Source organism: Elgaria multicarinata, chromosome 12, assembly GCF_023053635.1.
Source record: "Elgaria multicarinata webbii isolate HBS135686 ecotype San Diego chromosome 12, rElgMul1.1.pri, whole genome shotgun sequence".
NCBI classification, from domain to species: Eukaryota; Metazoa; Chordata; class Lepidosauria; order Squamata; family Anguidae; genus Elgaria; species Elgaria multicarinata.
In genome coordinates, this window is record NC_086182.1 from 7,400,152 (window position 1) to 7,420,889 (window position 20,738).

General features: G+C 44.4%; 1 protein-coding gene across 1 annotated transcript; it reads left to right on the forward strand.

Moving 5' to 3' along the window:
- The first annotated feature begins 266 nt into the window (after positions 1–266).
- Positions 267–10,833, forward strand: LOC134407212 (S-adenosylmethionine synthase). The gene is made up of 9 exons (XM_063138850.1): positions 267–487; positions 5,444–5,521; positions 5,636–5,758; positions 5,854–5,966; positions 6,082–6,225; positions 6,432–6,650; positions 6,923–7,105; positions 7,727–7,860; positions 9,339–10,833. The coding sequence occupies exons 1-9, from the start codon at positions 409–411 to the stop codon at positions 9,439–9,441; spliced, it is 1,176 nt and encodes a 391-aa protein (XP_062994920.1). The 5' UTR covers positions 267–408; the 3' UTR covers positions 9,442–10,833.
- The last annotated feature ends 9,905 nt before the right edge of the window (positions 10,834–20,738 follow it).

The window sequence follows — 20,738 nt, forward strand, 5'->3', positions numbered from 1 at the left end:
GAAAGGAAAGGCTGCCTTCAATGGGAGGAGAAGGCGCAAGCCGCGTAATGGTTATGTACAATTATCCCTCCCTCACGGGGTGGCGGAGCCCGAGAGCGAGCGAGAGCGCGCCCCGTCCCTCAGTCCGTCCCTCCCTCCCTCGACGTTCTCTCCGGGCCGGCTCCGCTCTCCCCAAAAGGAAAAGGAGGCGGAGTTTCGTCGGGAGGGCGGGGCCTTACTTTATAAATGCCCACGGCGAGGCGGCGACACTGTCATTCCAGCCCGGCTCCAGCTCTCAGCGGTTGTTGGAAGAGTAGTCGCAGCTTCTTCTCGGCGGTTTATTAATATTATTTGTTTTCGTGCCCTGCGTCGTGTGCTTTATTCCTCGTTTCCTCTTCTCCGCGCAGTAATTCTTTCTTCCGTGCCGCCATGAACGGTTTCCGCGACAGCAGAATCGAGGAGGGCTCTTTTCTCTTCACCTCAGAGTCGGTGGGGGAAGGGCACCCAGGTGAGTGCATGAGAGAGAGAGAGAGAGAGAGAGAGAGAGAGAGAGAGAGAGAGAGAGAGAGAAAGGACTAAAGACGAAGAGGAGGGGGAGGGGGCAAAAGACCCGGCTGTACGAAAGGCGGGTTGGGGGCGCGCGGGCGGCTCCTGTCCGGCTTGCTGATTGGTTGGCGGGCGGCGATTGACGACCGGACTCGCTAGTGAGCGGCCACTGGAGGCCCATTTCGGCGCGTGAGGGGATGGAGTGGGATGGGGATCGGGGCACCGCGGCCGGGCAGAGCCTCTGTCCCGGTGGGCCTGATCCGAGGCGGGCGTGTCTTCCCCCTTTTTCGTCTCCCCATGTGGAGTTAAACCACGCGGGTGAGGGGGTGGGGAGCAAAGAATAGGATGACGACGCCTTCATTTTCCCGGGGCGGGAGCGCGCGTGCTCCCTCCCGCCTGGCGACGGGGACGCGCCCCCGCATTGCAGACGACCACGTGGTGTCCGCATGGAGAGAGTTCATCAAGGGAGACTTGATGAGGAGCGCGCGGTGGGAAAGAGGCATCCATGTTAAAACGGGATTTTGGGGGCGGGGGGCGGAGGAAGAACGGTAGGCGGTGGTAATAATAAAAAAGGATTCCTGGTTTTAATAGGGAGGGGGGAAGGGAGGGCAAGTGAAACAAGACACCTTTACGTAACATAAAATTGACTAACAACAAAGCTACGTGCAACGCAATAATGCACAGCAGGATTACTCAGAAGTAAGTCCCGTTGAGTTCAATGGGCCTTACGCCCAGGTAAGTATGTACAGGATTGCAGCACACAGAACGTACTGAGAGCATTTTTTTTGCAATTGGCCTGAGTGGGGGCGGGGAGGCTTGTTGGGATGCCCAACCGGTCTGGCGGAGAAAGCTTGCATTTTCATTGTCTTTCTCCGCCATGATGGCTGAGAAGTCTGTCCTGTAGATAGAGGGGAGGGCATGAGTTAGAATGGGCTGCCTCATTTTGGTGGCTGTGTGCTTTTATACACTGTAGGGAGCACTGTTCCAAATATAGTCTATTCCAGGAGGCTGCATAGGAACAAGAAAAGGGGTTGGGGGGGGGGAATTCAGCACTGGCCAAGCAAGTTGCTGCTGCAGAAAAGCGTGTGTGTGTGTTGCATCAACCTTTCCACCATAGCCATGTGGCTTCTGTTGAAGAATAGTACCATGTGGGTGTATTTTTGGTTGTAGGTCATAGGTAGCTTCAAGTTTCTCTTCAGCCTGGAAAATAGACAAAGAATTGGAAGAAAATCTTGTAAATTACATACTGATATTTTGTTTTTCTGGCTATATATGTTCTTCTGACCTTGTAAAGTGACCATGTCCATGTGTGTACATTTACAAGGTCTTGATTCCCTTTGTAGCGCAGTCACTTAAATTAGAACCATGCAAGATACTTGTTCATAGAAAGTGGAGTTGGAAGGGATATCAAAGGTCATTTAGTGCAATTCCCTGCTGGTGCAAGAAATGTGATGCTACAGCATCCCTGGTAAGTGACCATCCCGTGCTGCTTAAAACCCTCAAATGAAGGAGGGTCTGCCATCTTCCAAGACAGTCTGTTCCACAGACAAACAGGTCTTTCAGGAGGAATCTGATAATTTTAATGTCAATGTACTCTAGTTTCTAAAGCACTGATCCTGGGTTTTCTGGTTCTCCTTGAGGTCTTTATTTTGTGAGACTAATCAAATCACATGTTAAGTATTAAATAGAACATTGTGCAAAATTGATATGAAGTCTAGTTGAACTAGAAAGGGGCAACCAAAATGTTCAAGGGGTTGGGGCAGTTGCTTATGAGGAACGGTTATGGAGTTTGGGACTCTAGATTAGAAAAGGGGTGAGTAAGACATGAAAGAGGTGTATAAAATTGTGTGGTTTGGAGAAAATGGCTAGGGAGAAGTGTCTCTCCCATCTCACTAGAACCCAAGGTCATCCAATGAAGCTGAATGGGAAATTTTGGAGACAAAAAATAAGTGCTTCTTCACAAAGTGTACATAGTTAGAACCCAAGAGCCATGCTGGATCAGACCAAAGGTCTGTCTAGCCCAGCATTCTGTTCCCACAGTGGCTCATGGGAACTCCACAAGCAGGACATGAGTGCAACTGCACCCTCCTTCCCAAGTTCCCCAGCAACTGTTAAACTGAATGTGGTGATGGCCACCAATTTTGACAGCTTTAAAATAAGATTAGACAAATTCATGAAAGGTAAGGCTATCAATGGCCATTAATCACAATGCCTATATATTACTTCCAGTGTCAGAGGCAGTATGTCTCTAAATACTGGTTGGTGGGGATTCTTGTTGGATGAGAGAGATGGAGAAGAAACTACTTAGGCTGGGCTTCTCTGTGGAAGCTGTAGGCAACTATGGGCTCCAGAAGGCCCAATCTCTTGTTGTTCAAAGACTAATAGATCTAGATCTACAGCATTTAAGAACTGCTGCTAACAAATCTTGCTCTCCACTGCTCTACAATAATTTTAATAACTATGGGCTCACTGTAGCTTTATATCTATATGCTTTAACCATTCCCAAGTATAGGAGAGCATTTACCCTTGCTCACTTTAATGTGTTGCTATCAGCATTACTAGAAGGACGATTTAGTAAAATACTGGTTAATGAACAAATAGGTCCCTGTGGTTCTGGAGCAATAGAATCTGTTGAACATGTCATTTTGCATTGTAACATGTATGAGGAATGCAGAAAAAAGTTAATCTTTCCTTTATTAACAGCCTTTTCTGGATATAGTCCCACAACGTTGGTATTGATCTGTTTAAGGGATGTGTCCTCCCATATTACTGAAAGGGTCTCTAAGTTTCTCATGACCTCAATGCAAATTAGAAAAATAACATTGCAGTCCTTCTGAGAGAAGTAACTCACCAAGCTGTATTTTGTTTTTATGTCACTTTTTATCTATCCTTTGTATGTTTTGGTGTTGATTTTGCTGGTCTGTGACCGTAATAAATAACAATGATGAAGTGGTTGGTGGGGAACACAGGGTGCTTTTGCACTCATGTCCTTGTGGGCTTCCCATAGGCCTTTCGGTGGCCACTATGTGAACAGAATGCTAGACTTCATAGGCCCCTGATCTAATCAGCACAGCTGTTCTTATGTACCTCTGGATCAGGAGGGGGCAACCTGGTGCTTTGGACTGCAAGCCCCTTCACCTCTGCCAACATGGCGTATGGTCAGTTTATGGGATTTGTAGTCCAAAACATCTGGTGGGCACTGGTTTGCTTACCTCTGTTCTAGATAACAATGTCTTGCCTTAAAAACTGCAGCTATCTCTAGCAAGACTGCTAAACCTCTGTCACAGCTGATTCTTCAGCTTTTGTAGTCTTAAATTTTTAAGAGTAAATTTGTTTCTTCAGGACTAACAATATATATTGATGTGGCAGCTCCATGTCTTGGTGCCTATTGTATTTTGTATATAGGCAGGATATAAATTGAAGTAGTAATAATAATAATAATAATAATAATAATAATAATAATGTCTTCACTCCCAGCTTTAGCCATATTTGGGGATTTTGCAGTAGTGGTGTCCCTTGTCTATATAAAATGCTAGCTATTAGATTCAATAATTTAGTTTACAGATTTTTAAAGTGCCCATAGAATGTTGTAAGGTTTTGCTTTTATATTTTTATATTGTATTTTTAATCTCTTGCGCTAATTATTGTTAGTTGTGTTTATTCTTTTAGTGTCATGTTATCTGCCCAGAGAATTGTTGTTGGAGGACTAAAAATATAATAAATGTGGTCTCTGGATTAAATGTCATTTATAGCCTATAGAGGCAATGGTTTTGGCTTTTAACTGGCTTAATATTTATTTATTTATTTATTACATTTTTATACCGCCCAATAGCCGAAGCTCTCTGGGCGGTTCACAATAGCACATATTACACAAGGTTAATAGCTTTCTAAGGATAGCTGAAGCATGTGAACAGCTCTGATAGCATTTGGGGCTTTCAGTGCTCTGCAATAAAATATATTACAGCCTTCTGCAACCTGGTGCCCACCAGATGATTTAGACTACCACTCCCATCAGCCTCAGACAGCATGGCTAATGGTCAGGAATGCTGGGAGTTGTAATCCAAAACATCTGGAAGGCACCAAGTTGGAGAAGGCTGTATTACAGTGTGGCTTGGTGGTCTTGTATTTGACTGAAAACAGCTTTAGTTATAGGATGGCAGTAAATTAAATTTACGTTTAGGATGTTAGTTTCTAGATATTTGGGCAGATATATTATAACCAGCTTCTTTCTTTCTACTTACAGAAGTGAATGCAGTATTGCAGTACTTGAATTGCAGCAGTAATAGGGAATTGGGTGTGAATGTCTAAGTAGAAATGAGTGAATGGGAAATTGGGCTGTTGCATGTAATACAGCCTTCCAGCATGCTTCACCATTGCCCATAATGCCTAGGGCTGATGAGATTTGAAGTCCAAAACACCTGGAGGGCACCAGGTTGAGGAAGGCTGATTTAAAAAGTAGATAGGTTAACTAAAGCTCTAGTGAGGAAAGACACTTAATGTTGTTCTTAAGATAACTTTGGTTCAGGTGTTTTAATAGGGAAAGAGAAGGTTGTCTTTGCTAACAAGAAATAGTAGTTTTTATTATATATTTCATTTGGTGATATATCAAAGGTCCCGATATTGAGGTTTGGTAATAGTTTATCTACCTATCAATTACGAACTTGTAATGAGGATAATGATATCAAAATAAATTAAAATAGTTTTCAAGGACCTGCGGCACTCCAGATGTTATTGGACTGAACTCAGTCCCAGTCAGCATGTTTGATGGAATTTGCAGTTCATCAGCACCTGGAGGGTCATAGGTTCTCCATACCTGTCATAAAAGAACAAAAGCAAGAAAAACCTAGCAGCTGCAACTTTAAAGATGTAAAATAGAAGTGACAAGGTTTGGAAAGTAATGGAAGTTTTCTGATTTCAGATAAGATTTGTGATCAAATTAGCGATGCTGTCCTTGATGCACATATTAAACAAGATCCAAATGCCAAAGTAGCCTGTGGTGAGTAGTCTTGCCCATTATGTGGGGAATGGTAGCTGCTGGGAATGTAATCAGTGAGAGCTGCAACTCTTTGGTACTTCAAATTGATGTTGCCAATTCTGTGTTCTTATGTAGAAACTGCTGCAAAGACTGGAATGATCCTCCTAGCTGGGGAGATCACATCCACCGCTGCAGTGGACTATCAGAAAATTGTTCGGGAAACAATCAAGCACATTGGCTACGATGATTCCTCAAAAGGTAAGTAGATTAGCTGCATATTGGACCTTCGCTTTGAATAGAAAGGTTTTGATTGTTAATGTTTGTTTGTGCTAAGCTTAAATTGTGTATTCTAGGCTTTGACTACAAGACATGCAATGTTTTGGTTGCCCTGGAGCAGCAGTCCCCTGACATAGCTCAGGGAGTCCATCTTGACAGAAAGGAAGAAGATGTTGGTGCTGGAGATCAGGTTGGTGTTAATGGGTTGTGGGTTAATTTTAATAGGTATATAATGTGCAATCCTAAAACTTCACTGTTGGATGTGAAGATTACAATCACCCCCTTCTGCTTCTTACTATTTATAGGGTTTGATGTTTGGCTATGCTACTGATGAGACGGACGAATGCATGCCCCTGACCCTTCTCCTAGCACACCAGCTGAATGCAAAGCTGGCAGAGCTCCGTCGTAACCATACCTTGCCCTGGCTGCGACCAGATTCTAAAACTCAGGTAAATGTCTTGACTTGAATCTCCTGCTCAATTAAATGCTGCAGAGAGGCAGTAAGAAGAAGAAACTTCACTTGCAAGGAGAAGCTATAGTATATATTTTCTGTAGATACTTCTCTGTTAAGGTCTTTAAACTACAACCAAAAGGTCTGCAGAAGGTACTTACTGGCAATGCAAAAATTCTGATCTTTTCCTTGGCTCCCTTTCAGGTGACTGTGCAGTACAGGCAGGATCGTGGTGCTGTCATCCCTATTAGAGTCCACACAATTGTCATTTCTGTTCAACATGATGAGAAAATTGGTCTGGATGAGATGAGGGATGCTTTGAAAGAGAAAGTGGTCAGAACTGTTGTGCCTGCAAAATACCTGGATGATGATACTGTCTATCACCTGCAGCCTAGTGGCCGTTTTGTAATTGGTGGCCCCCAGGTATGACAAGGCTGGGATTCTTGTTTCTTGCCTAATCTGGATAAATATAGTGCCTTTTAACAGCCAAGCCAGTTAAATGCCGTGTACAGTCAGGGAACTGTGTAAAAACGCAAGCAGAATGTATAACAGCTGTCAAACCGGATGATCGTTAAAACTCTTCAGAAGGTCTTGGCTTGCTGAGAGCATGGCAACCCTGTGTGTTCATCCAGAGATGTGATGGATTCTCTACAAAGGTTAGCAAAAGACGTAATGAATGTAATTGTTGATTGCAGGGGGATGCTGGCTTGACTGGCCGGAAGATAATTGTTGACACCTATGGTGGCTGGGGAGCACATGGAGGTGGTGCTTTCTCTGGTAAAGACTACACAAAAGTCGACCGTTCGGCTTCTTATGCTGCTCGCTGGGTTGCAAAGTCCCTTGTAAAGTCTGGTCTTTGTCGGAGAGTGCTTGTTCAGGTATGTTCAACATGTTGCTTTTGAGCTGAAATTTTTTTGAGTTCCCAGGACTACAACACAGTGAAATTAGTATTAGAAGACAATGTTAAATGGGCACCACTGGGTTTAAGATGTTACTTTAAGACTGTGTGTGTTAAGCTTAATAAGTTCAAATTTATCAGAAGATTGAAATTGTATAGAAAGCTGATGTTTCTAGGGTCTATTAGGCAGTTAAGGCACAGTAATGACCAAGTGAGGTAGGTGCTGGTAATGCCTGAAATTGTGTGGACCTCATAATAAAATCTTCTCACAACACCCGAATCAAAAGTTGGATTCTAAATTGTAGAACAGCCTTCTCCAACCTGGTGCCCTCAAGAGCATCAGCCCCAGCAATGATCAGGAATGCTAGGAATTGTAGTCTAAAACGTTGGCGGGCACTAGGTTGGGGGAAGGCTGCTATAGAAAGACACCAGGATCAGAATTCAATTTGAAAATACTACAATAACTTTGTCAGAGGCATGTTTAGAAGGAAAGGTTAGAGTAAAATGTTGGCAGTAGTCATGTGAGGAGAGAGGGAATCACTTGGTGATTGAAGCCACTGCATATTTTAATGCTTGTGATTTATATTAACCTTGCTCTCAGGTCTCCTATGCCATTGGAGTGGCCCATCCACTGTCAGTCTCGATTTTCCATTATGGCACCTCTCAAAAGACTGAGTATGAGCTGCTAGACATTGTGAAGAAGAATTTTGACCTCCGCCCAGGGGTCATTGTCAGGTAAAACATGGTGGTGCATGTACATGTATAAAGACGGACACATAGGAGGTAATAAGGATGGGGTGAGGTGTAAATGAGGTGGCATGGCCCTTATACCAAGGTGTTGTCCTCCCCACAACTCTATGGACTCCACCTACAAAGTGGCAAAGGAAAATAGTTTGCCAAACACCAAGTGTTTTGATGTGTCGTGATCACAGGAAGTGGTTGCAATCTCAAATTGGAGGTAAATCCCCTGCAGTAGTGTGTGTGTGTGTGTGTGTGTGAGAGAGAGAGAGAGAGAGGATTTGGGGTGCATTTATCTCGGGATAACAAGGTGGGCAATTGCTCTTTGATATGTAGTGGCTAAAAGGGAGGGCTTGGGCAGGTTCCCTCAAACACTATATTCTAGACCAGCCTTCCCCAACCTGGTGCCCTCCAGATGTTTTGGACTACAACTTCAAGCATTCCTGACCACTAGTCATACTGGTTACGGCTGGTGGGAGTTGAAATCCAAAACATTTGAAGGGCACCAGGTTGGGCAAAGCTGCTCTAGACAAGTTGAGATGCTTTGGCCCAGGTAGTAATACATATGTTTCTGTGTGATCGGCCACTTTTATCCTAGAACATTCTTATGATGCTTTGTCAGTTCATGATGTAACATGCCTAGGGGATATATGGGGAAGGTGGGGGAAACGTTCTAGGATAAAAGTGGCCGATCACACAGAAACATACATGTTACTATCTGGCCAAAGCAGCTCAATTGCACTTGAGTCAGAAATATTATAAGCTATGCCTAATATTAAAGCCTTTCTTCTAAACATGGCCAGTGGTGTATTAAGTGATTACACTTCAAACTTTTAAAAAAAATGTACCAAAGAAAACAAAACTGCAGCCCACACAGGAGCACTGATTTGCTTTGCTCCAAGAACATTAAACCTACCTTCCAGAGATCTATTTGCTATTCATTTTGGGCTAATCATGTAAGGTTACTGATGGCTAAGACTAGCTAGCTCTTTTACTAGGTGCCTAGTCCCATCTAGGACTCCAATGTGTGAAGTTGGGGGTGCTTAGCTCTGCAAACACAGCAGTTCAAAGCTGTGTCTACACTTTTTGCTAACTGCTTCTAGAAGCCTCATGTTGGAAGTGGGCAGGTTTGGTTGGAATAAGAGCTGGTTATTCAGATAGGAAGTACCATTCCCAGTGGAGAGATATGTGGTGATCTGCAGTTGGATGTAGCCATTCATAATGAAGGTAAGTATTCTGTAATGCCAGTTGAGCCCAGAGGCTTAGACTTCCTTGGGACATGTTTGCGCTGTTGTCTGTGGCACTCAGAATGGGAACAAACAACAATCTAATCCTTGTACAAGTCCACCATTGGCCTCTTGTTTTGGGCCTGCAGCATTGATCATCACTGGTAAGAAGTGGCCCTTTCACGTATAGCTGCTGTATGCTTTATTTGGTGAATGCCCTGTATTGAGTTACGGACTTGTATATTCCAGGGATCTGGATCTGAAGAAGCCTATTTATCAGAAGACTGCAGCCTATGGTCACTTTGGTAGGAACAACTTCCCATGGGAAGTCCCCAAAAAGCTTAAATACTGAACATGTTGGGCTTCTTTCCCCAGACCTGTTGGTGTACATTACAGAGAAACCTTCAGGCTCTCCTGTGGGAAAGAGCCCCGTTCCCTAAACTGGTTCTGTCCTTCTCTGCTCTTAACTTGGCACACTCTGTCCATTGCTATGAATATTAGTCCTCTGGGGACCGCAAATTGCACTGTGCTTTCTCCTCTTCCTGGTGTGCTTGACGTATGAGTAGAACCAGTTGAGCATAGGCGCTATATGTAATATATAGAGAAAAACAGACTGTAATCAAAACCGTGTTTCAGTCTAATCCTTTGTATTGCCCAAAGGTTAACAATTCTTCCCATTCAAAAAACAAACAAGAAATTTCCCTTGTAACGTGCACAGTCTGTGGTTCCACATACATTCTGGATACCTAGAGCAGCACTGTGCAATGACTTGATTCTATTGAGAATATAAAGCCCATGTTTCTGTTCCCCAACTCTGGTCAGTCTCATGTGAGCCATCACCACCACTGTAGCAGATAGCCTTGCATGCAACACAAGTTCCATTTGGAGCTTCAGTTTTTAAATGGAGGCAATTCTGGTTCAGCAATCAATGATCTTATGCTCTAAAATTCAGTCAGCACCCTTTTTTAATCATTTCCTGCTCTTTTGGGGGGGGGATGTATGTGTTAAGGTTTGAAAAATCCTATGCACACTTTTAGCACTAGCCAAACCTCACCATCTTTATCAAATGGGCTCTTGGCCAACCTTGTGGCGTATTACAGAGAAGTCACAGGGTCGTACGCAAGGTCTGTAGGCTGCACACTTTTGGCACCTGGAATTTTTTTTCTTTAGAGCCAAGAACTTCATATTGCACAAAACTCCCAGGGTTTATTTTCTAAGCCAGGTCCAAACTGCATTCTGAAGTACTGGTGTAGCTACAGAGAAGCCAGTTCCCTTTAGAGTTCAAGTGCATTTGGAAAGGACGTGGGGAGAAACCCTACATACTTGAAACTTTTTAATTGCTTATTTATTGTGTTTTTGAGACTGGGTGTGAGTACAGAGAAGCCCTTGTCTCAAATGGCAGCTTTTAAACTTTATTTTGACACCATGAATTCCTTGACAGTTTCCAGCATTCCTTGATAGGCCAAGGTGTCCTACAGAAAAGCCTTGGGCCATAACCTACAGGGGGTCTGGCTTGTGTAAAACAGGGGTGGGCAGTGCTAGGGGAAACTGGCCTTGGGAGAGGCAAACTTGGTTGGTGTTGTACAGAGAAGCCAGCTTGTTTACCTGCCCATCCCATGGCCAATGCCCTGAGCAGGAAGTGCCTTTTGCGTTCCACTTTTTTCCTGGGCATTTATGACATATGTCTGGTTCTTGAAATTCCAAGTTGACTAAAGATCTTAATAAAGTGCTAGGTTCTATCTGAGTTGTGTTATTTTGTGTCTGGTCTGTTTTGCAAGGTTAGAACAATGGGCTTCATGACTTAAAGGTGTGTACTATTTAATTACATTTACAACCTAGGAGCTCACGGTGGCAGCCATGGCCTTCTCATTTTATCCTCCACTGCCCTGTGAGGAGGGTTAAGCTGATGGTAACTGGCCTAAGGTCACTCAGTGAGTTACATGGTTAGTTGGGAATATGAACCTAGGTCTCCCCAGTCCTATTGTGATGCTAACCACTGGCTCTACTAGATTAGGAATAAGGAACTGTTCTTTGAGCCCATTATGAACATTCGCTGTCTTGCATACTAGAGACAAGGATGTGCTTTTACCATACAGCAATTGTCCTTTTAAGATTGTATCTCCTGTCCTTATGTATTTGTAGCACAAGCCAGTAAGCCCAAATTGCAGCTAAGAAAGCCCAAATTGCAATCTATATTAATGCTTAACTCAAATTCTCCCTCTAGTCAGATTTGGCATGTTAAGCTTTTATAGGTGAGTGATTTTATTTATTTTATTGCATTTATATCCCGCCTTTTTTCCTCTTAAGGAACCCAAGGTGGTGTACATAATCCTCCTCCGTTCCATTTTATCCTCACAACAACAACCCTGTCAGGTAGGTTGAACTGAGAGTGTGACTGGCCCAAAGTCACCCAGTGAGCTTCCATGGCCGAGTGGGGACTAGAACCCAGATCTCCCGACTCTCAGTACAACACTTTAGCCACTACGCCACACTGGCTGTGAGCCTTTTGCACACGGCAGGTTCATGCAATACATGTTAGCGGGTCTTTTGCAGCCCTAACTACCAAGAAGCATCTTAAATACTTTTCCCTCCTTTAAAGCAGCTATGGTTAGATAGGCCTGTGCATGGTCCTTGGCAGTGCAGAATTTGGCTTCTTTGAGAACCAGTTCGCTTCAAAATAACAGGCCTCCAGCCATAGCAGAGACTTCGTTAAGTTTTGAAGGCCTGATTTGGGCTTTGCTTTCCCTCTGTACTTGAAAGCTTCTTTCCTGGCTGGTGGTATTGACTTGGAAAAAAGAGTGCCACCCTGGTGATTGAATTGTTTCCTTTGTCCAGTTCTTTTAAAACCTCAGGCAGATGCTCTTTTTTGGCTAGTTGACCTGCATGCAAGACCAGCCTGTGTTTGGCAGGGAGAGTGAAATGCCTAACTTTAGCAGCTGCTAAATTAACTCACTGACCTCATTCTCTGGACACCGAGAAGCTTCCTTGTGCACATGCGTTGTGCTACTAATCTCTTGTTTCCCTAAAGTCTGATGCATTAAGGGTGATGACCTGCTCCCATGTGACACTCCCCGCATAGGCTTATCTGTTTCTCTTCAACAGGGCTGCCCTCTAGATGTTGGGCTCCAATACTCAGCAGCCCCAGCCAACATGGCTGTTAAGTTCTTTGTTTCCAGGTTTCTCACTCCTGGGGCCTTGCTAGACGAGGCCTTAGCGCGCCTTGAGACCCGGTTTCCCTGCTGTACGTCCAGATGACGCACAGGGGAATCCGGGCCCAGGCCGCAGTGAGGCCTCTTCTAACGCGCCATAAGCAAAGTCGCTTATGGCGCGCCTTTTTCGCAGCCCCGGCCAGCTACTTCCGTGGCTTTTTGCGGCTACTCACTTACTCGTGAGTAGCCGTGAAAAGCTGCGGACCTGGCACAGCGCTCATACGAGCGCTGTGCCCATTGGCCTGGGGGGCGGAAAGAGAGGGGCAGGGGGAAGGATGGCAAGGGGGGGTGGCGGGTGACAGAGTGAACGCCGCGCGCCGCCACCCGAGCAATGCCGCCCCATGCCAGGCATTATTATTATTTATTTATATAGCACCATCAATGTTTATATAGCATAAACATTATATTATAATACATTATATTATAAATGTTATATAGCAATATTTATATAGCACCATCAATGCCCGGGCAAGCGCTGCTTGCCTGCTTGCTCGGGCGGTGGCGCGCGGTGCTCGCTCTGTCTCCCCCCTTGCCACCCCCCCTTGCCATCCTTCCCCCCCATGTAAAAAAACGAACTTACCAGGTCCACCGTCTTCGGGCCGCTCGCGGCCCCTTTAAACTAAAAAAAAAAAAATGGCAGACGCTGCAGGGATCCGACGTCCCTGCGCGTCCGGAAGCTGCGGTGGCGCGCGCTAATGTCAGCGCGCTGCCGCCCCGCCTCCCTGCCGGGTTATCCCGGGAGGTCTAGCAAAGCTCCTGGTCTGCACAGTGCAGAGGATTCTGTGGCATTTTTTGGGTTGAACACTCAGTTTATTGTATATAAGCATAGGTTGTTACAAAGGTTTAATGCACTTCACTGTGAGGCAGCATTTGGCCTGTCCTTGCCCTAGGTTTGTGTAGTGGGAGCAAGCTGCCTGGCATGTGGGAGAAATGAGCCCTGGGCTTTCCAAAGAATGTAGTCAAACCCTAGATTCTAAGTTGAGAATTTTAACAGGGGTGCTGCATTGAGATGTTGCAATATGTATGGCCTCTACAGCAAAGCTCCCCTACCCACTCCCCATATAACAGTGTTCTATGCCCACTGATCATTCTTGTTGCGCTGTTTTGAGGTCCTTTTTTCATCCTTTTCAGGTTTTGGAGGATGAGGTGGGTGCTTATGCCCAGTTTGAACTGCAATTAAAATATTTGATTTCTCCATCGATGGCTCTGGCCAGCTCTCACATGTAAAAATAGCTTCTTGGTGTGAACAAGAAGGGGCAGGTCCTCACAATGTGTTTTCCTTTCTAGCTGCTCCGTTCTATTTCCGCTTCCCACATGATTATCAGATTCTCCACACACCCCGCCCTATCCCAGTCACAACTTCACAGGCATGGAAAGAAATAGTATATAGTATGTTTGTAGGCCCTTGCAACAAAATATTGTGATGTGGAGTGCTTCTGTTCACATTTCCAGCAACTCCTTTCTCCTCATCTTCAACAGTGTTCGTGCCTACAGCATATTCAGTCCTGGCTTGTTTTTGGGGTTTTCCTCTCCATTCTGGGGTGGTCAGATGTGTGCCCAGTCCTATTAACATTGAAATCTGATTTCTTCATTTATGTCTATAGGTAACTGTCAGTTGCCTCCTGGGGTCATGTATCTTTCTAGCCATTTCATTCCCCCTTCCCCTTCAGCATCTTGTGCCATTCATTTCTTACTGAGAGCATTCTAAGGTTTCTTCCCTAAACCTATTTGGGTAACTGCAAACCAAACTTTGGGGTTCTCCTGCATTTGCTATGCAATTTAGGCTGCATGAATATGGGAAGAGCTGAATTGGCATTAAGACCAGGGCCAGATCTACACCAAGCAAAATATAATAACACTTTGAAAGAGGGTTGAAAACTCTGCAAGGAATGTGTCTTGGGACCTAACAGCAATACAATTATAAAAAAAATTAAGCAGTTGTGTAGATCCTATCCAAGAAGCATGAAATAAAATTGTTCTACTTTCTAAATGGTGTACAGACCATTGACTACAACTAAAGGAGCAGAACCTGCTACTGGATTACAGCCTGAGCTAAGGTAGGTTGTGACAGCAGATAAATGGTAATAAAATAAAATAAATCCTGAAATGCTTGGTTTAGGCCAAAGCTGGATCCCAACTCCAAAAATGTTGATGATGACTTGCCTAGATTATCTAAAAGGCATCCTCAATTTAAATGCAATAAGCAGTATGCGTTATGATTTCAGAAGATATAGGGAATAGTTCTTTGAATCCTCTGACAGGTAGTTAGATCTCCCCAATCAAGTGTTCCAGGGATGGATAGGGCTAAACGTGTAATGAATGGAAAGAGTTTAACAATTTAGGATGTGGAATGTTCAGCCTGCATATAGGGAAGCACCTGTGAGTTTGAGAAGTTGGCTTTTTCCGAGGATCAGAAGTGCAATTATTGACTTCATTGAGCTCTGCTAAATTTGTGAAGAACCTGGCATTACTTGAAAACCAGATTGGACCCCCACAAATACAGTGGATTTTAACAATCCTAAAGAGAAGTAGAACCTGAACAGGTAGGAACTACATAAGGGGTGTATGCACATCTTGAATTTGATCCTCTTACTTTGGTTTTACTTAAGCTGATGCTGTGACAGATTTCTCTCTGTGTCGGCCACTGGGGACTCCTTTTTGTAAGTGGGTATGGACCTAGTTCTGTGAGCCTGGCATTGACAGATGTCTGAGCTTGGTCTGCCCATATGAGCTGCTGCATGTGTAACCGGCTCCCTCACCTAAAGCCTTTAAGCTGCTTTCCCTGAAGCTGTCTTTGTCCTAAAGTACTGAACCTTCAAGATACTTTCTCTGCCTTGGTGGCGGCTGCTTTTGCGGTTTTAGAGTGACTATAAGTGCAGGGACCTCTAGAAACAGTACTTAACACCCTGAAGTATTCCCCCTCATGCCAATTTGGCCTGTGCTGGTGGTTTGAAGTTGGTGGGTCTGCCATGTGGACTAATGGCTCAGCATTCCTTGTGTATCTGATCTATATTGAGGGCTACATATGGGCTTGGATTAACAGCAGTCTGGGGCAATTGTCTAATGCTCCCACAGTTTGGACCCTTCAGAAAAAAGCTAGAGAATACATAAATGTGTTCAGTGAAATCTGCATAGGCCCTGCCTGTTTCTTCCTAGGTTCCAGTTATTCACATATAATTTTTTTTAATCTAAAATACTAAAAATGCTATCTATAATGAAAAGCATACAATAAAGCTTCCTTCTATCAGTTTAATGTACTTTTAGTCCATCAAAATAAATGTTTTTAGAATTCTGGTCGATTGTACTGTAAGGCTACCATTCCGTGTATACTTGGGAATAGGCATAATTGAAATCAGTAAAAGGAGATTGCTTCTACTCTTGACTTTTCATCTGGAATTCCCAATCTTTTCAACTCGCCGTTTAAGGCAATTCCACATGTCATGGCCAGTGCATTGCATTCCATGTGGTCTTTCCATGCTGGATTTGCAACAATTTTTTGGTAATGAAACACAATTACAGTGACAGCTGTTTTGTATGCACAGCAGTATAGAAGTGTAATAAAGCACCTGCTCCAGGTAAATTGGTGGAAAGTTGTATTAATGATACACTGTGAAGTTACGTCCTTTACTACCCTTTTGGAGTTTCTTGAGTGTCAATAAATGTGGGGCAATTGGGTAAACATCGTCAAAAGCCTTTTCAAAGTCCCAAGAAAACAAAGTCCTTCACCTGAGCAAACTTAGCAGTCATGGGATAAGAGGAAAGGTCCCTCTTATGGATAGGTAAGAACAGAAAACAGAGGAGGAATAAATAGTAATTCTAACTTGCTCATAAATGATCTGGAATTAGGGGCGAGTGGTGAGGTGGCCAGGGTTCCTGACAATACCAAATTATTTAGGTAGTTAAAGGATTGCAAAGCGCTCCAAGAGGATCCCTCTTAAAGTGGCAAATGTGGTTCAATGTAGTGATGCACATTGAGGCAAAAAAGTTCACATATATATACTGATGGGATCTGCACTGGTGGTAACTGGATGAAAAAGGGATGTGGGGTAGTAGGGGATAGCTTGATGGAAATGGCAACCCAGTTTGTAGCTGCAGTGGGAAATGCAAATTCCATGTGAGCAGGGCCGGTGCTACCATAGAGGCCACTCAGGCGGCTGCCTAGAGCACCAAGCCAAGAGGGGCGCCGCGTAGCACTCATGCACGTTGGCTGTGAGCTGGGCTGGTGCGGCCCGAGGATTCAACTGGGCCTGGGTGGGCGAGATAGCACCCTGCGCCCGCCCAGCCGAAGCAAAGCCAGGGATCTTTGGGGGGGGGGTCCACGTTCGGACTTCCACCCGGAAGCCGCCTTCCCAGAGCCACTCTAGCCACCAGGAAGCCGCCCTCCCAGAGTCGGGAGGCCGCCGCTAGAAAAAGAAGAAAAAGCACGTGGCGAGCTCGACCTTGGCTCAAGCCAGCCTCTACCTTACTCCCAAGGAAAGGGCACCGGGTCGCCTTGCCTCTCTCCTCAAACAGGCTGCGATGTCCAGGCAGGCGGGCAAGCGGGACTCCCTCTCTCTTCCCCCAGGAAAGCTAGAGACCTGTGGACCTCGGAAGGCAAACTCTCCTTTCCAATCCTGTGTGTGTGGATCAACGGAACTTGCATCTGAGAAAGCATTACACCAGGAGGCACCAGTGCGGCCCAATCCACCTATGCCTCCCTTACTCGGAAGCCTTATTCCCCTGAGTAAACGTGCGGAGGAGATCGGGACACCAGGATGCATAGCGGGTTGCATTCGCATGGAAGTAAGTCCCGGTGAATTCCAGATGGCTCGGTCCCAAATCGAAGTGAGGCAGTCCCAGCTCTCCACTCGGCGCACACGTTCGGACTTCCGTGCAATTTGGGGTGTGTGTGCAAGTAGCTCGCCTTGCCTAGGGCGCAAAATAGTCTGGCACCGGCCCTGCATGTGAGGCATTACTAGAAAAAGAATCAAAATCAAAAATATAATGCCCTTATACAAATCTATAGTGTGATGCACGTGGAATACTGTGTGTACACAGTTCTGCTCACTGCACCTCAAAAACGATGCTGTTGACAAGCAAAAGGATCAAGGGGCTGAAACTGGAAACGATGCATAGGATTGGGTTGCGCAATATACAATTGATAAAAACCGCAACAGCTGTCAGACAGAGTAGGTTAAATATGCACAAATTGTTTGTTGTAATCATTCATAGACCTAATCAAAATGGCTGAAATGAAACCAGGAAGCACTGAGAAAACCAGGTTGCAATCCTCTGCACAATACATTAGGAATAAATCCCATAAGGAATGTTAAGATTTGGTAACTGAACTTGCTTTTTCCCCACATTTCTCCATTTCTTTTTCCTTGAATTGTAAACTTGCAGGCAGGGACTGTCTTGTTTTTATTGATTTTATTAAGCCACTGAGCCTTTGTTGGAGGTAAAATACTTTCAAATAAAATAATAGGGGCTGAGCTATGAGTCAAGTTGTTCCCTCCACCACGAATTCACTCAGTGGCATTAGACAAGTCATTCTCTCAGCCCCATCATCTTCAATATATGGATAGTGATACTGACCAATGTTACAGGGGTTACAACAAGATAATGTATGTGAGGCACATTGAATACTGAAAAGCACTATGTAAGTATTACATATGATTAATATAGAAAGTGCTGGTTTAGTAGATCTCTGAGCAAGGTGTTCTAAGGCAATGCATCCGAAAAGCCTCAATCTTGCAGCTGCACCGGTCTTACTGCTGGAAACAGGAACATGGAACAAGATAATATTCACTGGTCTCGGGAAGGGGAGAAAATGTGGGAAAGATGTTTCCAAACATGATTGGTCCACTTAGGGCCTTACTAAAAGCAATATCCAGCACTTCAAATTGTTCATTTAGTTCACATATCCTGTTTTTCCAGATTTGATGCAGCCATCCTCTAAATTCCTCTTGGATTTCTCCTGGAGGAGAAAACTATCAATGGCTACTAGCCCTGATGGCTATGTGCTACCTCCAGTATCCAAGGCTGTAAGCCTATATGCACCAGTTGCTGGGGAACATGGGTGGGAGGGTGCTATTGCACTGTGTCCTGCTTTGTTCATCCCTGGCCGACAGTGTTCTTAAAATTACTATCAGATTTGTACATCTTAATTTGAATTATGTTTACTCAGAAGTAAATCCCGCATTCATAAAACTGTAGTCTTATTTATTTTGTTACGGGTTTGTATCCTGCATTTTAACAAAAAATCAAGGTGGCTAATAATATGCTATAATACAAGGTAATAAAACAGCAGACAGCAAAATAAAATCAAACCAGCTGTTTAGAGACCATCTAGGCCTTGAGAGATGCATTAAATCAGACAGGGCAGGACTGCCGTGTTGCTATCACTTTCCCCCTAAGGTGTTATAGTCCCAGCTCTCGCCTGAAAAACACTGATTCTGCTTACCTGAAATGAACAGGTGAGCATCAGATGCCCGTTGAAGGCTGTTGCACTGCCCCCTGGTGCTGAGAGAGGAAAGTGTTCAAAGGGTGCCTCCTTTTTAGGGCCAGCAAGTTTGTTTCCTATGTAGGCCATAGCTTCGTAGGGTCAAAGGAGGATAGTCAGGGCAGGGGGAATACTGACAGTAATTTCTCAAATCTAAGATACAGAGGACAGACACACATCATCAAGCTCTTCTTTGGCTACAAAGAGAGATTAAGGTTGTCGTATGCGCCACAGTGAACATGGTGGATCTTCATTGCAGACGAAATGATGAGCAATACATTATGCAGATTTGCCTCTGTGCAGAATAAAAAGGGGACTTTTAAAGCTTATGCTATCATGTGCTATAGGCATTAGGGTTGCCACGCAACGTTATGGATGACTGGTCCTACAATGCATCAGTAGGAACAATGCATCAGACCTAGTGTCCTCCAGATATATGGGAATTGCAGTCCAATAATTTGGAGGGCACCAATTTGAGGAAGGTTGGCTTATTGCAACCACCATTCATATTCTCTCGCTCAATACCATTTCCCACCTGGCTGCAGCAGAGGGAGAGTTGATTCAGGACAGCCATTGGGATCCTCTCCTGTCCAGCGGCCCTTCCACCTTTGTAATTGCATACCTAGAACAGGTGGTCAAATTTCCTTGTTTTCTTCTACCCTCTCCACACCTTTCCCCTTCTGTGTTGTGTGTTTTAGACTGTAAACGCGAGGGCAGGGCCTGTCATTTCTTAATCTTTGTAAAGCTCCTAAACTTATTTAAAGGAATCATTATCATAAAAATAAAAATATGAGTACAACTTCGACAAAATGCATGGTCTATAAATTTAGGGACAGACAGTAGCCTTAGGTGATATTGGCAAATATATTTGCCTGGTCTACAAATAAGGTGATGGAATCCAGAGATGGTAAGAATGGGCAGAACTACTTAAGATTGCCCACGTATAGTGGGCATTTTGAATGCTCCCTTCTAAACAACAGCAATGACAACCCAAAACGACTCTGGCTCCTTGGGGGCCATCCCTTCGCTGCTATCTTACGTTTGATCTATCTTGGATCAGAGATAGCAGCAGAGAGATGTCCTCTGATGGGAATTCCTCCAGCGAGCAGGGCTTGGAGCCTAAGCCCCACCGCTGGAGGAAACCTAAAACAGTGTGGAACAATGCTTTGGGGTGCCCCATGGGCCAGAGGTTCTGCCTGCCTGCCTGCCTTAGGGCATCGTTGAGAAAGATTCTAAGCCTGCCTGCTCTGTACAGTGCCAGTGTCCTTGCAGAGATGTTTTTTTTAAAAAAAACAAAGGGGAGCAATTCAAAAATCGCATTTCTCCACTGTAAGAAAGTGATTTGGCAGCAAGGCCTGAGTAAGGGTTTTTAAGAACACTGTCGGCCAGGGATGAACAAAGCAGGACACAGTGCAATAGCACCCTCCCACCCATATTCCCCAGCAATTGGTGCATATAGGCTTACAGCCTTGGATACTGGAGGTAGCACATAGCCATCAGGGCTAGTAGCCATTGATAGTTTTCTCCTCCAGGAGAAATCCAAGAGGAATTTAGAGGATGGCTGCATCAAATCTGGAGAAATAAGATATGTGAACTAAATGAACAATTTGAAGTGCTGGATATTGCTTTTAGTTAGGCCCTAAGTGGACCAATCATGTTTGGAAACATCTTTCCCACGTTTTCTCCCCTTCCCAAGACCAGTGAATATTGATCAATTTCTATAGAAGACTGCATTGCAATATAATAATCAGCAATGGCCAAGGACATGTATAACTTAAAAATAATTTAAAAATATGCAAACACACAGACTCACACACTAAATCAGCCTGGTATTATTTCCCCTCAATGATGTTAACTGGAAGTTTACAAAAACAAGTTTAAGCTTCCAAGCAATTACAATGAAATAGCCATAAACTTCCCACTGAGCTCCTTGTCTCCCCTCCCTCCTTCCCTACTGAA